The 22496-nt window shown below is 35.0% G+C and overlaps 1 protein-coding gene across 10 annotated transcripts; it reads left to right on the forward strand.

Moving 5' to 3' along the window:
* The first annotated feature begins 83 nt into the window (after positions 1-83).
* Pdzd8 (PDZ domain containing 8) lies at positions 84-21635 on the forward strand. Of its 10 annotated transcripts, none has more exons than XM_090119438.1 (15): positions 84-276; positions 3487-3657; positions 4239-4421; positions 5049-5241; positions 5631-5841; positions 6717-6882; positions 7315-7515; positions 12372-12569; positions 12805-13442; positions 13691-13910; positions 14776-14884; positions 18497-18622; positions 19845-19968; positions 20497-20844; positions 21242-21635. In XM_090119438.1, the coding sequence occupies exons 2-15, from the start codon at positions 3505-3507 to the stop codon at positions 21273-21275; spliced, it is 2904 nt and encodes a 967-aa protein (XP_089975564.1). In that variant the 5' UTR covers positions 84-276; positions 3487-3504; the 3' UTR covers positions 21276-21635. The 10 variants fall into 10 exon arrangements, 6 of the variants coding, with proteins under 6 accessions (XP_089975564.1, XP_089975561.1, XP_089975567.1 ...); XR_016458574.1 differs by lacking the exons at positions 84-276; positions 21242-21635 and adding exons at positions 325-413; positions 19040-19103 and having other exon boundaries at positions 19875-19968; positions 20497-20540; XR_016458576.1 differs by lacking the exons at positions 84-276; positions 21242-21635 and adding exons at positions 325-413; positions 19040-19103 and having other exon boundaries at positions 19875-19968; positions 20500-20519.
* The last annotated feature ends 861 nt before the right edge of the window (positions 21636-22496 follow it).

A 22496-nucleotide genomic window follows, 5' to 3' on the forward strand; every position in this document is an offset into this window, starting at 1 on the left:
GTAAAAGTCCGCGCATGCTCAGAGCAATTTTGTGGTGTTTTATCAACATAACAATTTCACAGCTCGTCTCAGTGACGCAGGGAGTTTCGTCCGCCGCCGGTTTTCCGGCTGGCACTAAAATGCATCCACCTATAATTTCCCTAGAATTAAACCCTACCATTAGATAAAGAACTGTAAATTTAAATTTAAATGACCTTTAAAGTTCTATGTCAATTGTTGTTTAATGATTAAGGATAATTATGTAGAGGATATTGTTTTAGGTAAATCTGTTAGCAGGTGAGTTGGCGTAACAAACTCGATGTTTCTTTCATATTTGAGTGTGATGTGGGACGTGTGAACAAGGGTGTGAGGGTGTGTTTAAAAATAAACCTTATAATGTGTGGAATTAGTGCATGATTTCAATGGATGTTTCAGTAAGAGTTGCCGAATTTATTTAGCTTTGAAAATTATTGCACCGGCATAATATGTAGAGCCAATGCAGATATTTTTATTGCATTTAAAAATATTTTTATTTATTTTTTTTATCTATACTATGGTACTATTTAATATTTAATTTATATTAAAAACACTTTAACAATAACAAGGTGTATAGATAGCGTTCTAGGTATCACGTAATGAAGCTTTATTATTTAGGAAGTCACGCAATTCGTCACTTAAAAAACATGTAACAATTATATTTATAAGTAATTGCCTATAACATATGCAAATTAGCTTGATATAATGAATGAATATAGGGTGTAGTAATAACAAAACAACTAATGTAAATAAAAATACCTACATAAGTATTAGATAAAATACATTTTAAAAACATAATATTTTAGCTTTTTTTTTTCAAAATCATCCAATTGTGGTGATGTTCTCTTTTTCATTTACACGAGATACAAATTTGACACAGTAAATTTTATGAAACATGAGCGATAGACGTTTTCATATTTGCCCAATAATTATTGCCAGGCGCTTACGATCTATCTTCGTATCCTCGGAAAGCATAACATTGAGCCGTTTTGCTTACGTGTTCTCGCGCCTTTAGACGAGATTTCAGGGGATTAGCGGATAAACAATAGTACGCTCAACAAATGAAAACATACAAGATAAACGTTATTTTACCTTGCTTTATTTTATAGGCTTATGTGTTAATATGTAATATTCAATAGCGTTTAACAATAACATTCAGTCTTATTAACATATGGTTTATAATTATTTGTCGTTTTAGATATTTTTTACATCTCACTGGTTAATGTTAATACATAAACAGATTAAACATAAGGAAACGAATCGTATACGTTTACTTACCTACCAAGTCTATGCTCTACATAAGGCTCTACACTGAATTTTCTGATTGTTTGTTGACATACAAATAACATATAACAAACATAGGTAAATATTTACCGTAAATAATCTCATCTCAAGCGGGCTTTACAAGAAATGGCCGAGTGCTGTTCTGCCCACCAGAGACTAAAGAGCAGTAACAGCCCTTTTGTGATTTTTCGTTTTATTAGTGATTCTGAAAGCGGGTTTCTTAAGCTTTCTATTGAATTAACTTACTTATTTCTAAGACTATAAGAATGGTTTTTATTTAACAGTTTTCACTTACTGCAAACGAAAAAAATTAACAATTTGGCGTGATTTCCCAACTAAAATACAGTATAAATTATACTGCAGATTAAATTTTAAGGTTTCATAACTAAAATGCAGTAAGCAATATAATTTTACAGTTCTTTAGATAGTTTTATATTTCTGGAAAAAAATTAAAAAAAAAAATTAATACGCAGTAAAATTTACCGCCATACAAGCTATTTTTACTGCAAATTAAGAAAATACAATTTATTGTCACGAACTCCCAACTAAAATGCAGTAAAATCAAAGCTTGTCGCATTTTAGTTGTGAATACTTAACATTCTTTTATCATTATAAACTGACTAACACGCAGTAAAATACAGCATTACTGCAGATTAGTTTGGATAGCATAATGACACAGATATGATTATTCCTAGCTAAAGTGCAGTTAATGTTTTAAATACTGCAACTGTGAACTAGCTATTTTTCTTACTGCACTAGTAAATTGAACACTTTTTTCTTAAAAAACTAACTAAAATGCAGTATTTTTTTGACCTTACTGCATGTTAGTTGGGTTTCTTGACAAAATAACTGATCCAAACGCAGTAATAGGGCTTTTTGCTGCATTTTACTAAGTTTAAAATGGTATTTTTTACAAAAAAGGCTATGCAGTAATAGGCACCAAAAAGAATAAATGGCCATAATAAATTCAGTTATTAAGATATATTTTTTTTTATTGCTTTAACGTGTGAACCTATGCCTTTACAACCTTTCTGCATTCAAATTTTTTTGCTTATCATTCTGTTGATTTTTTAAAATCAATTCTTAACTTTAAATGCGTTTTACTCGAAATCGTGATTTTGCTGTTACTGCACTTTAGTGTATGGTGGGCAGTGTTGTGCTGAGTCAACTGTCTAGTATTTGACGTTGCAATTCATCAAAAGCTTTTGTAAAGAAGCTTAATTTTTTTTTTGTTTTGTTCATTGAAATGTTGAGCTTTATTATGATAGAGCTAAGCTAATTTATTCATGAACTATTGTAAAAAAAAGAGGATGAATCAATAAAGTTTTTTATTAGCAGACTAATGTGCAATAATTAACTTTATTTAATGTTTTGACGATTCCAGATACTCCTACTTAGATTGATTTTATAATAGGTTGACTTTTTTATTACCAACATAGACAATAGAACTCTATAACAGATTTCCCAGGAGAAAGAAGTCATTAACATACCTCATTACCTCAGATTTACATTATAAAAAGTAAAAAGAAAACTTTTTGATCAACTCGACACCTTGTCGACTTATAAATTTTTCATGCCGGAAAGGCGGAAAATGCCTATGAGTAGAGAGCCTTATCAGATGCTTATTTTTCAAACTCTAATATGCAACTTAAAGAATTTATATAAACGCATAGGTAAACAAAATTACTTAGATATGTCTATACCTACTATTAAGAGAGACTCTATTATGTTGTAGGTAGGATAAATTGAAATAAACGTATCGTAATTTAAAGTGATCACATACTGCTGTTTCATTTAAAAGTGCTACATGTATTATTGATTTTGGTCGCTGTACACAAATAAGTTAAAACCGTAGCGTAATTAAACGTTCATATACATCGCAGAGGAATATGTGAATTTATGAGATGAAATTTGAATCCAAGTCTGTATTCTTTAATAAACTTATATCTCCAATTCGTAAGAGAAATTATCTTACAGTAGGATCAGTCTTACTTTTAAATTAATTACATCCTAAATTAACAATACCAATTGGCCAATTAAGTGTAGGTTTAGAACATAAAAATATATTCTTATCGATTTTTTTAGCAATTACAACAAAATTGTAAAAAATTGTGCTTTTTAGACTGTAGAACCCCTAAGTTCGTATCAAATAAAGCTATGTTTTGTTTGAATATATATTTTAATCAGGTAGTAAATATAAACAATATGCCGGACTGGTGGTGGCTGGTAATGTCGGCGCTGTTTGGTGCGGTGTCGGCGCTCGCCGTGCCGATAGCACTGTTCCTGTATTTTATCCGACCCTTTGAGAAGAAGACTCCCATGGAGGAAGATTTTAGCATTCCCATTACTTTACCACCTGTAAGTATTATAATATTTTATGTCCTATACTTAACGCTTAACTTTTTCGGCCCAATATTTGCAAATATCGGTTCGATGTTCGATGTTAGTTCCAAAATTTACTAAAACTGTATAGCTAGTAAACCGCTACCACAGTCTACAAAATTTAATTAATTTTATATTGAGTTTTCTAGCAAAGAGGATTTATTTGCCTTTACAACGTCATTTCCTTTCAATCACTTGCTCTTTAATCTCTTTCGCCTTAATTTCCGGTCGGCGAGCATAAAGAGACACTTCATGTTACTAACTTATTCAATTAACATTTTTACCTGAAAAAACGATGCTGTAAATAAGTGCATAAAATAAAATCAAAGTAAAGTCGTAACTAATTAAAAAGTTATGATTGCTATTTTTCTATATGAAATTTATAATTAGTATTAAAAAAGCCTTAGATTTAGCCAGTTTTCTTCACTGAGAAATCAAAGATTTTTATGGTTTTTTAGACGATCATTATTCCCGACGTTTCGAACACTTTTTAAAAAATCTTTGAGAAGACGACTTATTTTATTTCACCATTAGCTAAAAATGAAGATTACTTCCAGGAGATCCTGAATGAATTAACGCGCGGCGCGGGCAGTACTCCCGAAGGGGCACTCAACGCCATGCTGCAATTCATTTTCCAGCAAAGTACAGCGGATACGCGATGGTTGAGAAGGCGTATGGCCAATGAACTGGCTGAATTACTGGCCAAAACTTCTTCTGGAAAGATCTTCGAATCGCTAACGGTGAGTAAGATGGTTTTGAAGTTATAGAAACTTTGTACATACTCCAGAATTGCATCACGAAAATCAGGTAAATTCCTGGCTTTCGTTTTGCCAGGCTTGAGTCATGTAGGCGAGAAAACTTATTTTTTAGAAATAGAAAAATTCAGGGTAATAATTAGGTTTTTAAGCCAAACAAATTTGTCTTAATAAGTCGGGTCGATAAGTCATTGTATGTATGTATTATGAATGTAAGTGTCTCGTCAACTGCTATCAAACACGGAAAGGATACCGGTTTTAGTACCTGTGCCTTTAGGTTTATTATTATGCATTTATGAGGGAAACCCTCGTCTTACGTGTCGTTTCATAAATTGGTACAAGTCTCAACTATAACATAAAACTTTCATAAACGTTGAGTATAGATAAGACACAGACGGCTCTAAAAGTATGGAAACCTTCCGTTCGTAACATGGTCATGAAAATTTATTGCAATACTATATCAATGGACAAGTTCTTGTTGCCATAAAAGTGAGGAATAACTTATATTGAATATAGATGAACGGTATTATGATTGACCGCTAGTTTTAATACCTACATATGACTAGTTACCTACACATATAATTGAAATTTTTATAATTTTTTCTATTTCAGTTGCGTTCATTAGAAGTAGGTACAGAATTTCCCAGCATTTCAAACCTTCGCCTTGTAAGTGGTGAACTTGAAGAAGACGGAGCTCGACTGCGTTCCTTGGACTTACGGCTAGATTTATCATACGATGGCAGCTTTAGAATCGAAGTTGATGCTGTTATGCTCCTTGGAAAGATAGCTAACATATCTATCACTGGTAAGAATAACCGCCTTATTCATGTAGTAACATTAGTTCCATGCTTATAGATACAGTTATCGAAATTGCTGCTTGCTGCATAGTCTTAGTTGAATTTTAATGTTTAGGTATATGTAGTCTAAATCGGTTTTAATTTGGATGAACTGTGGTGAAATCATGGATAGATTGCAAAAATTACATCATATCCGGGTTTTGTCTTCATATTTCTTTTGCGACTGTTATTCATTCAAAAATTTAAGTGGGATAGACAGCCAATGACCATGTTCGCTGCAATGTATGCGACATCTTGTATCTTTTTTATTATATGAATTTATTTTATTCTTATTCTTATATTGTACAGAAATTAAATCAAGTTTTAAATCCGTTAAATTTTTTTGCTTCCAATCCAGTTGAAAGCATCAGCGGCAACGTCCGAGTGATGTTCCGTCGCACGCCCTACACGCACTGGGCACTTGCGTTTGAAACTCCCCCCAAATTGGAGCTGCGTGTGCGAGGCCGCTTCCAAGGGAGACAGCTGAAGCCAAGACTCGCTGCGCTAGTCGCTGCTCATATAAGGAGAGCAGTCGCTCAGAGGCATACGCTTCCTAATTACAAAATACGGTATGGTCCTGACACCTACTAAACATTTCTGCTGTTTTTATCCCAATAACTCTTGGTCCCCCAAGTGGATTTGCTCGTGTGAGGTCGTTTTCAAATGCCTTACGCCTTTTTGTATTGCATTGACGCCTTACTCTATGTCGTGACGGTATTGCGATGACGCGACCTTGAAATTTTATTCTCAATGCGCCTAAAAGAAGTCGCTGCACTAGTCACAGCCAATATTATAAGGCGAGCAGCCGTTCAGAGGCATATGCTTCCTAATTACCAAATACGGTATGGCCTGACAAGAACTGAATATTTCTGCTCTTTTAATCCTGATTGCTTTTGATCCCTTAAATCTGAAATTGCACTTGTGAAGCCGTTTTCAAGGGAGACAATTCAAGCCGTGACTCGCTGCGCTAATCGCTGCCCATATACGACAAGCGGCCCCACAGAGACATACACTTCCTAATTACAAAATACGGTATAACCCTTATATGGTACTAAAGAACTAAACAACATTTCTGCTGCGTTTTTGTCTCAATAGCGCTAGGTCACATTGATCTTCCGCATTATCAATGACGTACAAGATGTAGGATTGCAAACAATTCGATTTAAATAAGTAAAGTTAATCTCGGTACTAAATTAGAACAAGGCTGTTTTTCATCTTTTACCTCCATATGAAAAACAGTGAACTAAATTATTTGTGCCTTAAAAAAGAAGACTGACATAGACAAGTAAAAAACGAGTTCCAGCTCCACATAAATAATTGACCGTCTAAATTTCCATACTGGTAATTTCTTGTTAATCGGCTCGATAAGTTGATCATGAGCTTGATAATTGAAACTTGAACTAGGTAGTCGTGTTACTGAAATATTCTTCTGCTTTATTTATAGGTATAAACCGTTCTTCCCGAAATCTGAGCCAGGAAGTACAGAAGGTGAAGATGGACCGACTCCTCACGGACGACTTACTGTAAGACTCGTGGAAGTGAGCAGATTGTATTGGTCAGGAAATAATGGGATAGTTCGAGCAGCTCTAGCGGTGGATTCTCATGCTTGGGTAAGTTAAAATTATTCATTTCACAGATGCTATTGTAGTTAGTCTTGTATGCCTATAACGCGAGTAGTATACAGCTTATTTGATCGAAAAAGTTGGTACTTAAAAAAGTGTGTGCTGAGCACACGTGTCAGAAGTGAAACTTCTTTGGCAAGATTCAAAGATACTGAAATCGACGCCTTACTCTATGTCGTGACGGTATTGCAATGACGCGACCTTGAAATTTTATTCTCAATGCGCGCGCAAAAGAATTTTTACTTCATAAGGAATTATTCTTTTCAAAAGGCCGTAAGAACAAATTAAATAGATTATACAGTTAACTTTAAGATTTTTGTAGTTAACATACTATTTCGACTTCGTAAAATAATTAGTGTACTTGCAAATCTTATAATCGTTTTAATTTAAAGCGCTCTATTAAACTACTCATTATTTTAGGTATCACTCCGCCGTGGCGTGCTAGTGCTAGACGTAGTGTTGCCAGCTGTAACGGGACCGCTCGGGCTCGTGTGCTGCCAGGGGGTGGGGGTCGTGCTAGTGGACACTGTGGTGCCCATGTCACCGGCGTATAGAGCTGATCTGCGCCGAGATGATGTCGTACTGGCTATTGATAACAAGCCAGTTGCTAATGTTGCTCAGGTTTGTGTAAATATGTACAAGTAATGACAAACACGTCTATATGAAGAAATTATAGCTTTTATCGTATAAAATAATTTTCATATTAAATATTTTCTTTGAATGAAAACTGTACAAAAATCTAATGTAAGTAACATGGTTAAGGTGATCACTATGGTCAAAACCGAAAAACACCTTATACATATTGAATTTTGTTGAGGAAACTGTTGGTACGATTGTCTTAAAAAAAATATATGTGATACTCAAGGATATAATTAACAAAGTGTATTGTTTACTTTTCAGTTTAGAACGGCCTAAACATAAAAAAAATACATACAAATCAACCCCTTTTTGAACATAAAACGCATTTTGTTAGGAAAACGGCTACATATTTATACATGAAATTTATACCAAAAAATATGTTATGATATTTGTAACAATTTGTATTGATTGTTTTTTCAATTTTCATTATTATCGTTAAATTATCAAGAAAAATCTCGAATTTATAATAAAACCCACATAAAACCTCACCTCTATTGCATATTTTCGACGAAATTTGACGGTGTCAGTTCTACTCGGACGGGGGACTGTACGTGCGGTTTTTTTTGCAAAATAACGCTAAAGTTCACCGAATTGAATGTTTTGTTAAATTAAACCAGATTGTTATAGGTATTTACATGAGCAGTTCATGAAATGAAAGTTAAAAATAGGTATGTAAAGATATAAAAATCTGTTTGTAAATTAGTTTTGTTTTTGAAAGGCGTCATTGAATAATATCCAGTGTTGATAATTTTTGACAGTAAAATATTATCAGAAAACACATACCTATAAAACAGTAACCAGACTTTCCCTGTGCCTTGAATATTTTTTAAAAAAGATTAATTGCTGTTCTATCGTATATTTTAAGAGTCCAAAACAATCCAAAGCCGGGAGATACTGACACAAAATTTTGGGCCATTTGTAACAGGATGCCGGTTCTACAGTGGTCTTAGTACGCAATGACAAAAAGAAAAATCATGGTCAGAACAGTGGTACCGGCAGACTAGTCGCGTGGGCGTTAGTCGAACTCGTCGGATAAATTACGGAAGGCAAACGATTTGTAACACAAAAATTTTAGGATTTACCGATAGCCCATAAAAAAGAAGTAGGCGGTAGTTTCATGCCATACTTTTCCGGTGTAATTTACAGCCCACAATACCGACGTGAATGCGTTGATTTAAAAAAAAAATTCAACCATTTGTACCAGGCTAATTTTTGCACAGGTAATCATCGTCCAGTAGCCATGTACGAAAATCGCCATGCCATACTTTTCAGACAGTTCCAAATGGTCGCCATACCGCCGAAAATCAATTTATTATCAATTTTTTTATATTGTATAAAATCATTTAATTTTATATTATTGTATAAAATCGTAGGAAAGTCAAAACTGACATAAACGTATAGCAACATTTTTAGACGACGCCATTATAGGACGAAATTCTCAATTCAACTGAATTTTTTGTTGGTTCCGTTACCTCCGCACTTTTAACTGGGTGAACCGATGATTTCTTCTACACTAATATTATAAAGAGGAAAACTTTGTTTGTTTGATTGTAATGAATAGGCTCATAAACTACTGGACCGATTTTAAAAATTCTTTCACCATTCAAAAGCTACATTATCCACGAGTAATATAGGATAGGTTTTATCCCGGAAATTCCACCGGAATTTCAATTTTTTTGAAACCGCGGGCGGAGCCGCCGGAGGAAAGCTAGTGATTCATAAAAATATAAATTATATAACAATAATTCCTTTGCAGTGACTCTCCGAGGAAAAAAGAAATAGATTCGTGTTACAGATTTTAAAATCATACATAGAACATTTCCATCGACAAGGTTTTCTGGTATTTATAATCTACCGCCTTATAATTTATAATCTACAACTTAACCTCCCCTCCAGTTGGTTAGTTGTCAGTCGATCGCTTACATTTTTTGAAGAGACGATCAGCGAGCCAATTGATCAAAGAGTACTATAATAATACGGCAGAAAGAGAACCCTCTCTCGGATATTTTATGCATGACAGTTTTAAGCGCCCTCTGTATTTCTGAACACCAAACTAACCCCCAAGTAGGTAGGTACTATAGTAGGTAGGTATGGATTACTAATTATTTATTTATTTATTGTTGGCATCCATTTATATTTCAGACGTTCGTCAAGGTATAAAAACAATGATGTTGATATTGGAATAAAAGAAGCCGGTTCTGAATTATATTTTATTTTCTATTTTTATAATTTTTGTACTTATTATAATAAATTGCGCAGCGGTGTGGCATCGTGTTGATGCTGATCGCAATGGAACCACACACAAAACAAAATAAGGTCTTTTTTCGCGAAGTAGTTTTATAGCACCGGCGCACAATTTCTTCACACGGCAGGAAAAAGTGAAGTACTGGTCTCGGTATCAGGACGGAGGAGTAATCTCAACTCAACGTCTGATAAACAGAACACACTCGGAAAACCACGAATTACACACAAAATATGAGGAAGCAAAAACAGGCGATAACGCACGTTCCGGCAGCCATATTTTGTGTGTCTCTTTGACATATGTGGAGTGTTCACCACAGACTAAACAGTGACTAATCAAATCAGGACTGTAATAATATGGTTTTAATTATATTATTTATATGCAATATAAAACAGGCTATACCTATTTTATTATTTATTAATTAATTTGTGGTTAAAAAAACATGATACGTTTGTTTTATTATGATGGTAGTGACATCTATTGGCACTTTTTGATACTTCTGTATAATTGTTTCCTAGTTCAGTCATATAGATGGCTCTGCTTTCTTCGAAAAGAGCGATCTTCTAAGTGAACCCCCCCTGCAATTGATCTTAAACAGCCGACCAGTGCGGTCTATAAGTGCCATATAGAGCAGGCTCCAAGGAGATGTTCGTTTGCAAAAATCGCGGACCTAAATCTGACTTCTGATATATATTGTATAGATCCCAGACATCCTATAGACAGATGTTGCCAACCAGTTTTGTGGTCCCCCTGCCCGCACCCCGGTAATTAAATATGGCATACAAAGAAAAAAATAAAAATTTCCAAAACATGCCGTGTGGGGTATCAAATGAAAGAGCTTATTGAGTAGATCACGAATATATAGCATACTATATACATTTCTTACACTTTCTCTAAGATTTTTTAGAAAATTTACGAAAATGGTCCATTTTTGAGTTAACTTTAAACCACTATAGATTGAAAACTCATGAATATATTTTTAAAATTATTATTTTAAATAATTAACAATAGTCCATTGTTTATGATTCAATAGTTCGTAATATAATATAAGTGAGCTATGTGGTGGATTTGATGAAAATAACTATATACTATATGAACTTGAAAATATACTCGCCATCTTTCAATGCTCCCCCCACTCCCCCATGCAACTATTTCACTGTACGAAATATTGAATCGTAAACAATGGACTATTGTTAATTATTTAAAATAATAATTTAAAAAATATATTCATGAGTTTTCAATCTATAGTGGTTTAAAGTAAACTCAAAAATGGACCATTTTCGTAAATTTTCTAAAAAATCTTAGAGAAAGTGTAAGAAATGTATATAGTATGCTATATATTCGTGATCTACTCAATAAGCTCTTTCATTTGATACCCCACACGGCATGTTTTGGAAATTTTTATTTTTTTCTTTGTATGCCATATTTAATTACCGGGGTGCGGGCAGGGGGACCACAAAACTGGTTGGCAACATCTGTCTATAGGATGTCTGGGATCTATACAATATATATCAGAAGTCAGATTTAGGTCCGCGATTTTTGCAAACGAAACTCCACTGAGAGTCCGGTCTAATAGCCGTGCCTTGTGATTTATGTAAGATTTAAGAAAACTATCAAGTGAATGTACCAAGTGAAGGAATAATAAAATATGAATTGTGACGAAGGCGTTTTTATGCTACAACCCAACATTCAAATTAGGATTTAAAAAATTAACCCCGAACTAACTACAAAATACATAACAAGTCGAAAAAAACGTGATTTCTTGTCCGTTCCCCTATTTTTTTCGGTGTGTGTAGGTTGCATGCATATATTCCTACTAGGTATGAAGAGATATACAGAGAACGCTAAATACATTTGCCTGGTCACCATTACCATTCGATACACCATGACATGGTAGAGGCCGTTCTATAGAATTACGTCAAATAATGTACTCCATCTTTTATATCTCTGTAGGTGAGATGTTCTCCACCCTAGCCATCATCAGGTCTCCAGAATATAGTAGAGTCCGTGTTGAATAAAATTAATTTCTAAATCGGTGTTTTCTTAACTGTTCCCCACTCTAGAACTTATAATTACTTGCTTAGTCATCTTAAGGTCTCCAGAATGGGTCATGTAGTAAAGACTTTGCTTATAACGGTTAATGTTGAAAGATGAGTCTTCCTACATTTCATTTACAACATACATAGTACACAATATTTACTATTCATAAATGTAATATGTTACTGCCTCTCAGAGAAAACATAAATTAGGTAGAAACCACTAACACATTACGATACAATACGATACAGTATACAATTCCATAATCTTTGGTCACTTTTACTTCAACAACGATGTATATTTATAGAGGGCGGTTAAAAAAACAAATTCAAATGTAGTGACAGAATCATTAAGGTCGTTGAACCGTGTAATTGCCTTAATTCTCTGAACTTTATAATCTACTTTAACGGCTTTAATTTTCACTGATTATTGTCTCTGATAGAGCTATGAAATCGGCCAAAAATATTGGTTTTAAAACTAGTTCATATCGAATATACAGTCCCTTTTCCTTCCTATTCGTTCTTAAAACTGACCAAAAACCTTTTTAAACTTGCCACAGGTAGGCAAACTGCTCAGAAGTGTCGAACGCCGCGCAGTAACAGTGCGAGTGAGACGCGGAGGAGCAGGTGGTGCTACCCGAAGAGATGATGAGCCAAAACGACTGCGCACTAACTTCTCGTTCCGAAGGGTCTCTGAGGTTATGGAGGGGGTGCGATTGCAAGGCATGCGGTCTGCGGCTTCGAAGAATAATATACACGTAATTTTAACTTATTTTATAGTTTGTAAATATTACAAAATCTTCTGTTTCTCTGTGTAAAAGTGATAGGAAATTATTATATCTCTGTTTAAATTTTGACTGACAATTTTTACCAAACGTGTGGAATATGATCAAATTTATTGTATGAATCCGAACTGTCAAAGGTTAATGAAAAATAATTATTAAACGAACAACCACCACCAATTGTGATTGACTTGTATTATTTGTTTTACAGGAAACAGATTCACCATCTAAAACGATAGAACCCCAAAACGATAATGACACACAAGGAAAACAGAAAATTGAAATAGCTCGTCAACTCACTAAAGTCACCGATCAAATAGGTCCCACGAACTTTGGCTTGCGTAAGCGTAGATGTTCTGTAGAAAATAAGTCTTCCGATAGTTCAGCTGGGAGCACTCCCCCTGCTTCTGGCGCAAGCACACCGTTGAGACAAGCAACGATAACGAACAAAACAGTCAAACATCCAGACATTCCAATCATAAGGACAGATTCTTCAGAATGCAGAGTATCAGAGAAGGAAGTGACTGCAGATGAAGACGAACAAGCCTTTGAAACTGGAGGACCGAGACAAACCGAACATGTCGAAATTTGCCAAATGTTTTGGACTAAAAGCGTCCAGTTAAAACCTATCATACCCTTCGACGAAGAAACAGACTTCAAGCTAAATGAGAATCACAAATATCTTAACATTAATGTTTGGGTGACAGTACCTGGTGAAAAGGAAGAAGTATTGTTGGGATATTTGAATATTCCACTAGCGGCGCTACTTTCAGAATGTCAAGACTCAACAGTTCCTCATCATTTGAAGCGATATCAATTCTTACCACCCGATGTTGATATAAAATTTAGGTACGTACTCTTTTAAATTAGCTTATTTCAAAATGTAATATTTAAGAACATTTGTAGATAAATTTAAAAATAATTAAAAATTTTGACATGGAAATTTAGTAATAGATTTTTTGTAGAGTAGAGAATAGGATCAATTTCCTGCAACAATAGATAAAGTTATCTCAATGTTTAATGATATGTGTGTATAGATACTAGATAGGTTTATAGATAGACAACTGGCCAAGTCAAAATTCCCTAATTCCCTACAGCAAAAGCCACAAGCTAGCGTCCCACGCGGGGTTCGAGCCCTGTCTATGCTTCGGTGATGCACTAGTATGGTGGGAGTGGGAGGGTGGTGGTGCGGCTCGTAGCGCCCCCCGCGCACGTGCCCCCGCACCCCCCTCCCGCGCCACCCCTGTGCCAGCTGCACATGACTTTGTGAGGACGCACTTCCATCGATCTACGCAGTGCGACTTCTGTAACAAGAAGGTAAATAGAACAGTCCAAGCCATAGTCTATACACGCGGGTTTTGAACACTGTCTATGCTTCTGTGATGCACTAGTATGGTGGGAGTGGGAGGGTGGTGGTTCGGCCCGTAGTGTCCCCCGTGCACGACTTTGTGTGGACGCACTTACATAGATCTACGCAATACGACTTCTGCAATAAGAAGGTATCTAGAACAGTAGTATAAGCTAGTTACACACGAGGGTTTCGAGCCCTGTCTTGTGTTTATTACCCTTATAGGAGGCCCGTGTCTCTTCAGCGCGAACGTATGCGGGCTGATGATGATGAATAATAAACATCTAAAGTCTCCAGACAAAAATAAAATGTAAATGAATGTGCTTGACATATTTAAATATATTAGAAAAGCATTGGTGATTTGATCATCAAATAATCACCTACTGACATGCATGACCCTTATACATGCATGATAAATCGGAATCAACTATGCCTAATTTAAACAAATTTTGAATTAATAACCAATAATAACATAATATATGTACTATTTAATGGCCTGATAAGATTATTCTACGAAAAAATTCAAGCGTTTTTTACATGGACCACAACTTATATTGAGCGACCAACGTCTTTTTCAACTACCCGCTCTCGGTCGTTTATTTTCTTCTATACGATTTTGACAAACTTTAAAGAGACAGATTTAATTCAAACTTTGTACATTTATCAAAGTTCCGTGCCAATTCAATAAATTCACACCTTCCAAGTGATCATAACACGTAAGTGTATATTACTGTAAAGTAATATAATTCGAAATGAGCCACATTCTTGCAATATAATTATGTATATATAGTAGTTTCTCAATTTATTTACTGAAATACTCTATTTCTTCCTTAGATCTGGCTGAAGGACGCGATGCAATGTCGGAACTGCGGACTATGTTGCCATAAGAAATGTGTTGCCAAGTGTCAAGAATCCTCTCCATGTGTGCCGAAACAAGATCGAGGTATTTATTCTTGGAAGTTTGTTTTATGTATTTTGGAACTTATCACAGATTATATTGAAAGTAGAAGTTTTAATGCAGTCTAGATCCTGTTCTTATATACCTATACAATATATCACCTATCTTCTAGGTAATATTTATGTTTGTGTATTTACAAGCGAAGCCTATAAATAGTTATACTGCAATATGTGCTATAATTTGGAACAAATTTTAGTTAAACTTCTTGCCAAGTATGACGCTATTTTGAAATTAATTTTTACACGAATAACATACATGATAAATAATTATGTTGCAATATACAAGTCCAGTGCGCTAAACTGTGTGTGAGTATTTTACGACCAAAGAATTTTTTAGTAGGTACATATTTCAATTTGGCTATAAAAGTTTTTGGTGAAAATTTGCTTATTTGTGAGACAAAACTTGCTTGTCATCCTTAGATCTGGAAATAAGAAAAAGAGAAGACAAAGCAACATTATTTGAAACGACCTTCTCAGAGACAAAAGCAGATTAAGATTTTGTCTCTACCAAAATAAACCTCGAATTTTTGTGTAATTTCTCTAATTCTGAAATTTTTTTAACGTTCTCCAAAAGTTACCTAATATTATATTGCTGTAATTAAGAGCAACGGTAACCGAAGACTTTTTTTCTAGCTTCACTCTAATTATCTCCTTCGCAGTAGATAAGTAATGTGCCAATTTATGATGTAAACGCTTCACGTTGCAAATGTAGGAACTCTATAAATATTATTATTACACTATAAACTTTCCACACATGATGTACAGAACGCACAAAGAAGTCTTTGAAAAGCGAAAGTGGAAAGACCTTATAGTATGTCAACAAGTTGTTTATAGAAACATTCTGATTCAGTTTAATAAATGCCCAGCGTTTCCTTAATAAAGATTAATTTAAAGATTCTTTTCGTTCTGTAATCTTTGTACTTGTATTTTTTCGTCATTTTAATATACTTAAGTGGCTTATTGTGACGAAAACAGTCTAGATGTTTTAACCGATGTTCCCATAACGTCGGAAGCTTAGATTACAAAATAAAAGACAGATGGAGCGTTGCCGAACTAAACCGAATGATTTTTCGTCATTTCCATAAAGCTATGTGTGCTGTCATTTCGCCGTTGCACTGTACGAACACGGTGCTTCTGTGTGCGTGTTATGTTACAAGATATTGAAAAATTTCCCAAATTTTTGCCCGACTACGGAAGAAAGAGGGTTATGTTTTTCGAGTGTATGTATGTATAATATTTCTTTGACACGCCCTGCAGTATAAACTGTTGGATCGATTTTGAGTTGTGAGGTGTCATTGCAATCATCTGAATTATGAAGGTAGTGGTGGTAGTGACGTAGGCTACATAAATTAGCAGTCATGTTTTAATTTTTATTTTAATATAAATTGGGTTTATGATATTATTATTTTATAATATTGCAAAAATTATTTTGTTACATAAAACACCTATCTACTAAAGTTAAATATGGATAAAATAATTTTATTCAATTTTTAATTAATTACATTAAAAAACAGTTTTTATTTTTCAAAACATAATATGAATGCGAATAGCGGTAGTTATTAATCGAGAATGCGGGACATTTTATTTTCAATTTTCATCATATCCATCATGGAGTTCACATGAATTAAATCGCGAGCGAAAACGACTATGACGCTTTTTATAAAAGTAATAAAAAAAAATGTATAATGCTTATTAAAATAATCTAATAATGATCATGAACCTTTATTGCACTATAGAAATAATCACATTCACGATCGAAAAATCCAACAGCACAACCCCGAAGATCTTTTAACCATTTTACCGTTTTACCCCTAAAATTGGCAAATTCATTTTCAAAATACTGGCAGCATACGTTGAAGTTTTGAATTCCTTCGTATATGTAAAATTATTATTTGTATATAAAATTAAATAAGCCAAATAATCAACAGAAAACCTGTAAAACTATGTTTTATCTTTTTGTTTGTTTTCGGGAACAAATTTTACAGCGTTTTAATATCACAAGACAGCATTTTTTTACTAAAATATCAAACCCATTTTGACGTATTGCATGACACTAGAATCGCTATAGCACTGCCGGAGGTTCGTATTCGTTTTTGATTTCGTATTTTCTTTGACAAGGGCGACGGACGATTGACATGCTCCATCTGCATTTTATTTTGTAATCTAAGGTCGGAAGGAAATTCGTAGCGTATGTTTTTGACCCGACTAGACTGCGTCAGGAGAGTTGTTGTTTTTCGATTAAATATCTAATCTAAATAAAATTCACAAAAGCATACAAAAAGATTTTATTATTAATATTGTCTTAAATAAATACCAATTATCTTGGCAAGAGCGTGTCATTTTTTAAATAAGCTACCGCGTATATAATTCACGACTGTCATCCAAACAAATTGGAATATTCAATTTTATTTGTTACAGTTTCATGTGCGTAAATACATATTTTATGCTTGAAAAGGGCATGTTTTTGCACGTGTCCGGGTTTAAAATACACCTTGATATTTTGCCAAATATTTTGCTTCGTTCAGCCAAGTCATGCGTATGTAAACGTTGGATTCGGTCACTGACTTTCCTGGATGCAAAGTGCTAATGTTTTTTTCCTGGTAAAAACGCATAAGACAGCGATTAAGTTAATTATGACTGTTAATTAATGTTGACAGCTTGGTTTTGTTTTGTTTATTTTTCCCGCTTTCATTTTGGTCCGCCTTGAAATTAAAATTTAAGAATCATAAAAAGAAGAAGAATTTGAAAGTACACAATCTCTTTTCTATCTTATAAAGATACTCGGCAATTACATAATAACAATGCATATTATTACGATCTTAACGCATTGTGTTCTTAAGACAATAAAAACTATCGTGATAGGAATTTAAGAGATGACTGATACATTCATATAAACCCAGATACTCTTGCGTGAATAATTTGCGGAAAACTAGTGCTCTACTTTATATCTCGTAAGTGATATAAACGGTTATTAAAGCGCTTCGTGCGATTTTCGCAATAACATGGAGAAATACACTGCAATATAATTTTTTCATACAAAACATACAGTTTATTATAAAATCTGCCTCTCGATTATAACCTTGGTAACTGGACTTAATTAATTCTAACGTTTTTATGCGATTTATTTTCTTTGCGTCAGTTTAATCGTAATAGAGATGTTCAAGGAAAAAAATGATTTATATTAACTCAAGTCAAACTTTTCGATTTGTTAATATTATTTTGCAATTTAAGTAAAATTTACAAGTATTAGTTACCCATATTATAATGGTTGGAAATCGCTATTTTATCGCTAATTTTATTTTATCAAAAGTAAAAAGAAAGGTTAAAACGTAATCCAATTGACCATGTATTTTACATTCTGTGGTAGGAAATATAAGATTAGATGACATGAAGATACTATTCTTACAAGATGTTATGGTGTTAAGATTACTTTTAGGTCCTCATAGGTATAAAATTTTAAGGAAGTCATCAGTATTCTCGGAATTTTTTATGTTTTCTAGGAAATATTCTCTAAGGTAAATTTCGAAATCACTTATTGAATAATTATATGAGGAAAAGGAATCTACCTACAAATTAACCTGTACATTTTTCATCACAGAATCATCAACGGGTTCAGGGTGCCAGCCACCAGAACTCATCATGACTGAGGCTGATGTCATCGACCCTGACTCTGATGATGATGAGAAAGCAGAAAGAAAAGATTCCCTTGATGTTCACGAAGAAGGTATTGTTCTTACATACTATGGAGCGTAGATTTTGCGTTTTATATTTGATATCTTATTTTAATAGTTGTTTCACAGCTACAGCTATATGCTATAGTTAACTGTTGGTTTATTTTTTATCAATCATTTTTTTAGCTAGTAAGCAATAATTTAACCACTTCTTGTCATAAAGCCGTAATTTAGTTAAGTACTTAATTATTGCACTTGACTTTATAATTAACACATACAAGTACATTTATCTTCTTGCTTTTTTAAACATAACTGATTTTATTTAAAAAAATGTTTCGATTAAATTAAGCTATAGCTAGAACGTAACTAAAGCTATAACAACCATATTGAACTGTTAAATATTTCACCGTTATTTTATTCGCACTTGCTTACATTTTTAAAATTTCTGATTTGCTTCTTTTTGTGTACAGACGAACTATTCAATACTGAGGAGTGGTAGTTAGCACCTGGATTTTCCTCGATATCTATCAGCAGGTTTTGATTTTTATTTTTGTTTACGACCCAAACTAGTTGCAATGTCCATATCTCATCCCCATATTATGGATTGGCCGTTAATGCAAAGTTCAAATAAAAAAAAAACAAATTCATAATGCAAAAATGTACAAAACAATTAGACATCGCTCTTTAAATTACTCATAAAGTGCTGTGCAATCCAGCCCATGACGTGACTTAAGAAATTTTGTTTTGTAACATATCATATAACTCAGTGTTGCCACCCTTTCGAAAATATATTTCAATAAAACCCCAACGCAATTTCGCCGTGCTTTCTCGAGTGTATCCAATTACCGCACACCTAATAGCCTGCACTAGGTCATATGTAACACCTACTAATTCTGATTAATCGTACCAGTTAATGTGTTTACCCCCAAATTCCTCATTAAGAAACTTCATTAACGTAATTGTTCTGATTTCAAGGATTCACGTTGAGAAATTGAACAATGCAATGCATTTCTGATCTCAAATCTAAGATCGGCCAGATTGCCTCGCGCATCCCCACCGTATTGTGATCGTAATCGTTGAAACTATTATGTGATGTTCATTGTCTGCGTATGTATTGTGTAAATTTCGTCTATATTGTTCCCAAGCTTGTCACAGTAAGTATTGACCTATTATGAGAGTGGTAATGTGCATTTACGTCGAATTTATTTCCTGTATGCATGTCCAATGTTAGTTTACGAGGGCAGAGAGAACCAATGCGTTTTGTTTGTGATGTAGTCGGTGGAGCAATGAGTGCGCTGGTTGCAGGGCTCCGGCGCGCCGGCTCAGCACACTCCCTGTCCGCGCCTAAAGCCAATGCCTCCTCGAGGTCGCTCCCACCCTCCCCGAGCCACACACCCAGGTAGACAAACATGTAGACTACACTATTTAATGTTTCAATTGTTTGAAATTATCATTCTATGAATGTAAGAATGCTTTTTTGATTAAATGGAATGGAAAGCTAATTTTCCTAATTACTCGTAATTTATTGCTTTCGCTTAAGAAACCTTAAATTCTTATTCCGTAAGATACAGACTTTTACAAAATAAAAAAAATATTTATAATGATATAAATCTTGATGATATATCCCATACTTAAAAAAGAGCGCGTGTGCCGAGCACACGTGTCAGAAGTCAAACTTGTTTAGATTCAAAGAGAGCACACGTGTCAGAAGTGAAACTTCTCTAGATAGAAAGATACCAAAATCGTCGCTTTACTCCATGACGTGACCCTTTACTCTCAACGCACCTAAAGAAGTTTCACTTCTAAAACTTACTCATAGAGTGTTATCAAAATACTCGAATCTCGACTGTCAATGCATGTCAAGTACCCTCCGCATGCGTGCACGAGGGCAGCAACACGTTTGAAGAGCAGTGTGTGTGTCGCAAAGGAGGCAGTCGCTGGAGGCGGCGAGCCCGTTCGGCGGGTGCGGGGCGACGTGGGCGGCGCGGGGCGCGGGGCGCGGCGCGGCGCGGGGCGGGGTGCGCGCGATGCTGGCGCCGCTGCTGCGGAGCGCGCTGCCGCCCGACGCGCTGCTCGCGGCCGCAAGGGACTCCGCGCCCGACCTGGCCGCTAGCCTCTCCGCGCCGCAGATACACGACATGGTACGGTTCGACCCCGCCCGGTGCTGGCGCCGCTGCTGCGGAGCGCGCTGCCGCCCGACGCGCTGCTCGCGGCCGCAAGGGACTCCGCGCCCGACCTGGCCGCTAGCCTCTCCGCGCCGCAGATACACGACATGGTAGGAGCTTATTGAGCTATAGAACCGTCAAACTTCTTTCCTGAATCCCACGTCGTACGGGTCTGCGTCCAGTACTCGGTCTAGGTATGGTTTAGTTGGGCGCAGCACATCTAAAATGCTGGGAATGTGACGGAAGCCGACGTAAACATACCACGGTTGAAAGAAAAGGTATACAATTAGCAGTCACGCGATTCCTGAGTCATATATTTTAACTGAAGACATATCATGAGTTATTCCAATTTATTTATAAAGTTGATCATAGATTTTGAAAAATAAGATCAAATTTTTATTGTTAAACAAATAAGTAAATAAATAAATCTTTATTTTGCTAAATTAAAATATGGTGATACAATAATATTTTGCCTGCCCATTTTTTCATGAATATATATTTCTCTAGTTACAAGCAGTTCGTGAAGAGCTGTCAACCCTAGACGCAAGCGGTGAGGAGGGCGGGGAGGGCCGCGCATGCGCGCTCACCGCGCTGATGCTACACTGCTGTGCCGCTGCACAACTCGCACAACAACGAGCCGCGGACTCCCTTACTTCTTAATCTGGCCCATCCACACGATCTTGCATGCACACAAGGCATGAGCATGAGACTAAGGACTGTGTAGCTACACCTTTAGAGACTATGGGGAAATTGACTTGGTGTTATGAATTATGATGCAACTCTTTGCTTGTCGTCGCTATGATGACCCTTGTTTCGTGAGAGCGGGAAATTGTTTTGTACAGATAACGTATACTCTGGCCTGCTCATAATACGATACCATTAAATGCATTGTTCATTGTGACCTGTTGTGTTTTATTAAAATCCTTTTAAAATAGTTAAACCAGAAAGGAAACTGTACATTCACCACATTATTGTGCAAATGGCATACGTAAATGTACTAAATAAATAATATTTTAGATATATAATATAAGGAAAATGAGCCTATTATATAAAAACCTGAAAAAAACATTCAGGCCATTACAAAATAAAATAATTAATAAAAATGAGGAAACATCATTAAAGCCAGATAATTAATTTGATGTCTACTCTAGTCAAAATTTATTATATTCGAGCACGATATTGAAATATTTTACTTTGTACGTGTCTTTAAACTGTATTTAAACCAAGATAACGATACAAACACATACAAAATGTGAAATATTTCTAATTAATCGAATACCTTAGACTAGATACGTTTATTTACGAATATAGTTTTTATTAGTATGTGTACAGTGTGCGTTAATTAGATTAGATTATTATTCGTATTTAAAAACAAAGGAAACATTAAAAACACGTTGTTGAAATTCGTAGATTCATGGTCACCTAACGATAAGGATTTCCGTGCATAATGTAAGGACTAAAGATCTATTTTCCTTTAACAAGAAGCCGATCAAAGACCTGCGTCGAAATACGTCGAAAGTCCGCTTGGAATTGGCGAAACTCCAGGTTTTCCTGAAATAGCACAAAGGATCGACCTCTGTTTCCCCGAGGAAAAAAACTCTGCGAAATATCAGTGTCGTTATGGAAAAATTTGTGCGTCATTTGCTCTCGAGAGAACAAAAGACATGCATTGTATTCAAAATCATGTCGCGAAACTGTACTATTCTAGAAACTGTAAAATATACAAATTTTATCAAGTAGGTACTTACCTATGTATAGGTAA

This window comes from Colias eurytheme, chromosome 3 (assembly GCF_061535395.1).
Source record: "Colias eurytheme isolate Ceu_HAF_F1 chromosome 3, ilColEury1 Martin Lab GWU primary, whole genome shotgun sequence".
Lineage (NCBI taxonomy): Eukaryota > Metazoa > Arthropoda > Insecta > Lepidoptera > Pieridae > Colias > Colias eurytheme.

Excerpts from the sequence above, each read along its gene's own strand:
- Pdzd8 (XM_090119435.1), top strand. The coding sequence starts at position 393 with ATGATTTCAATGGATGTTTCA. Across the intron at positions 6,883-7,314 it reads CGGTGGATTCTCATGCTTGG|GTATCACTCCGCCGTGGCGT; the intron begins GTAAGTTAAAAT and ends TCATTATTTTAG. Across the intron at positions 20,845-21,241 it reads CGCCGCAGATACACGACATG|TTACAAGCAGTTCGTGAAGA; the intron begins GTAGGAGCTTAT and ends ATATTTCTCTAG.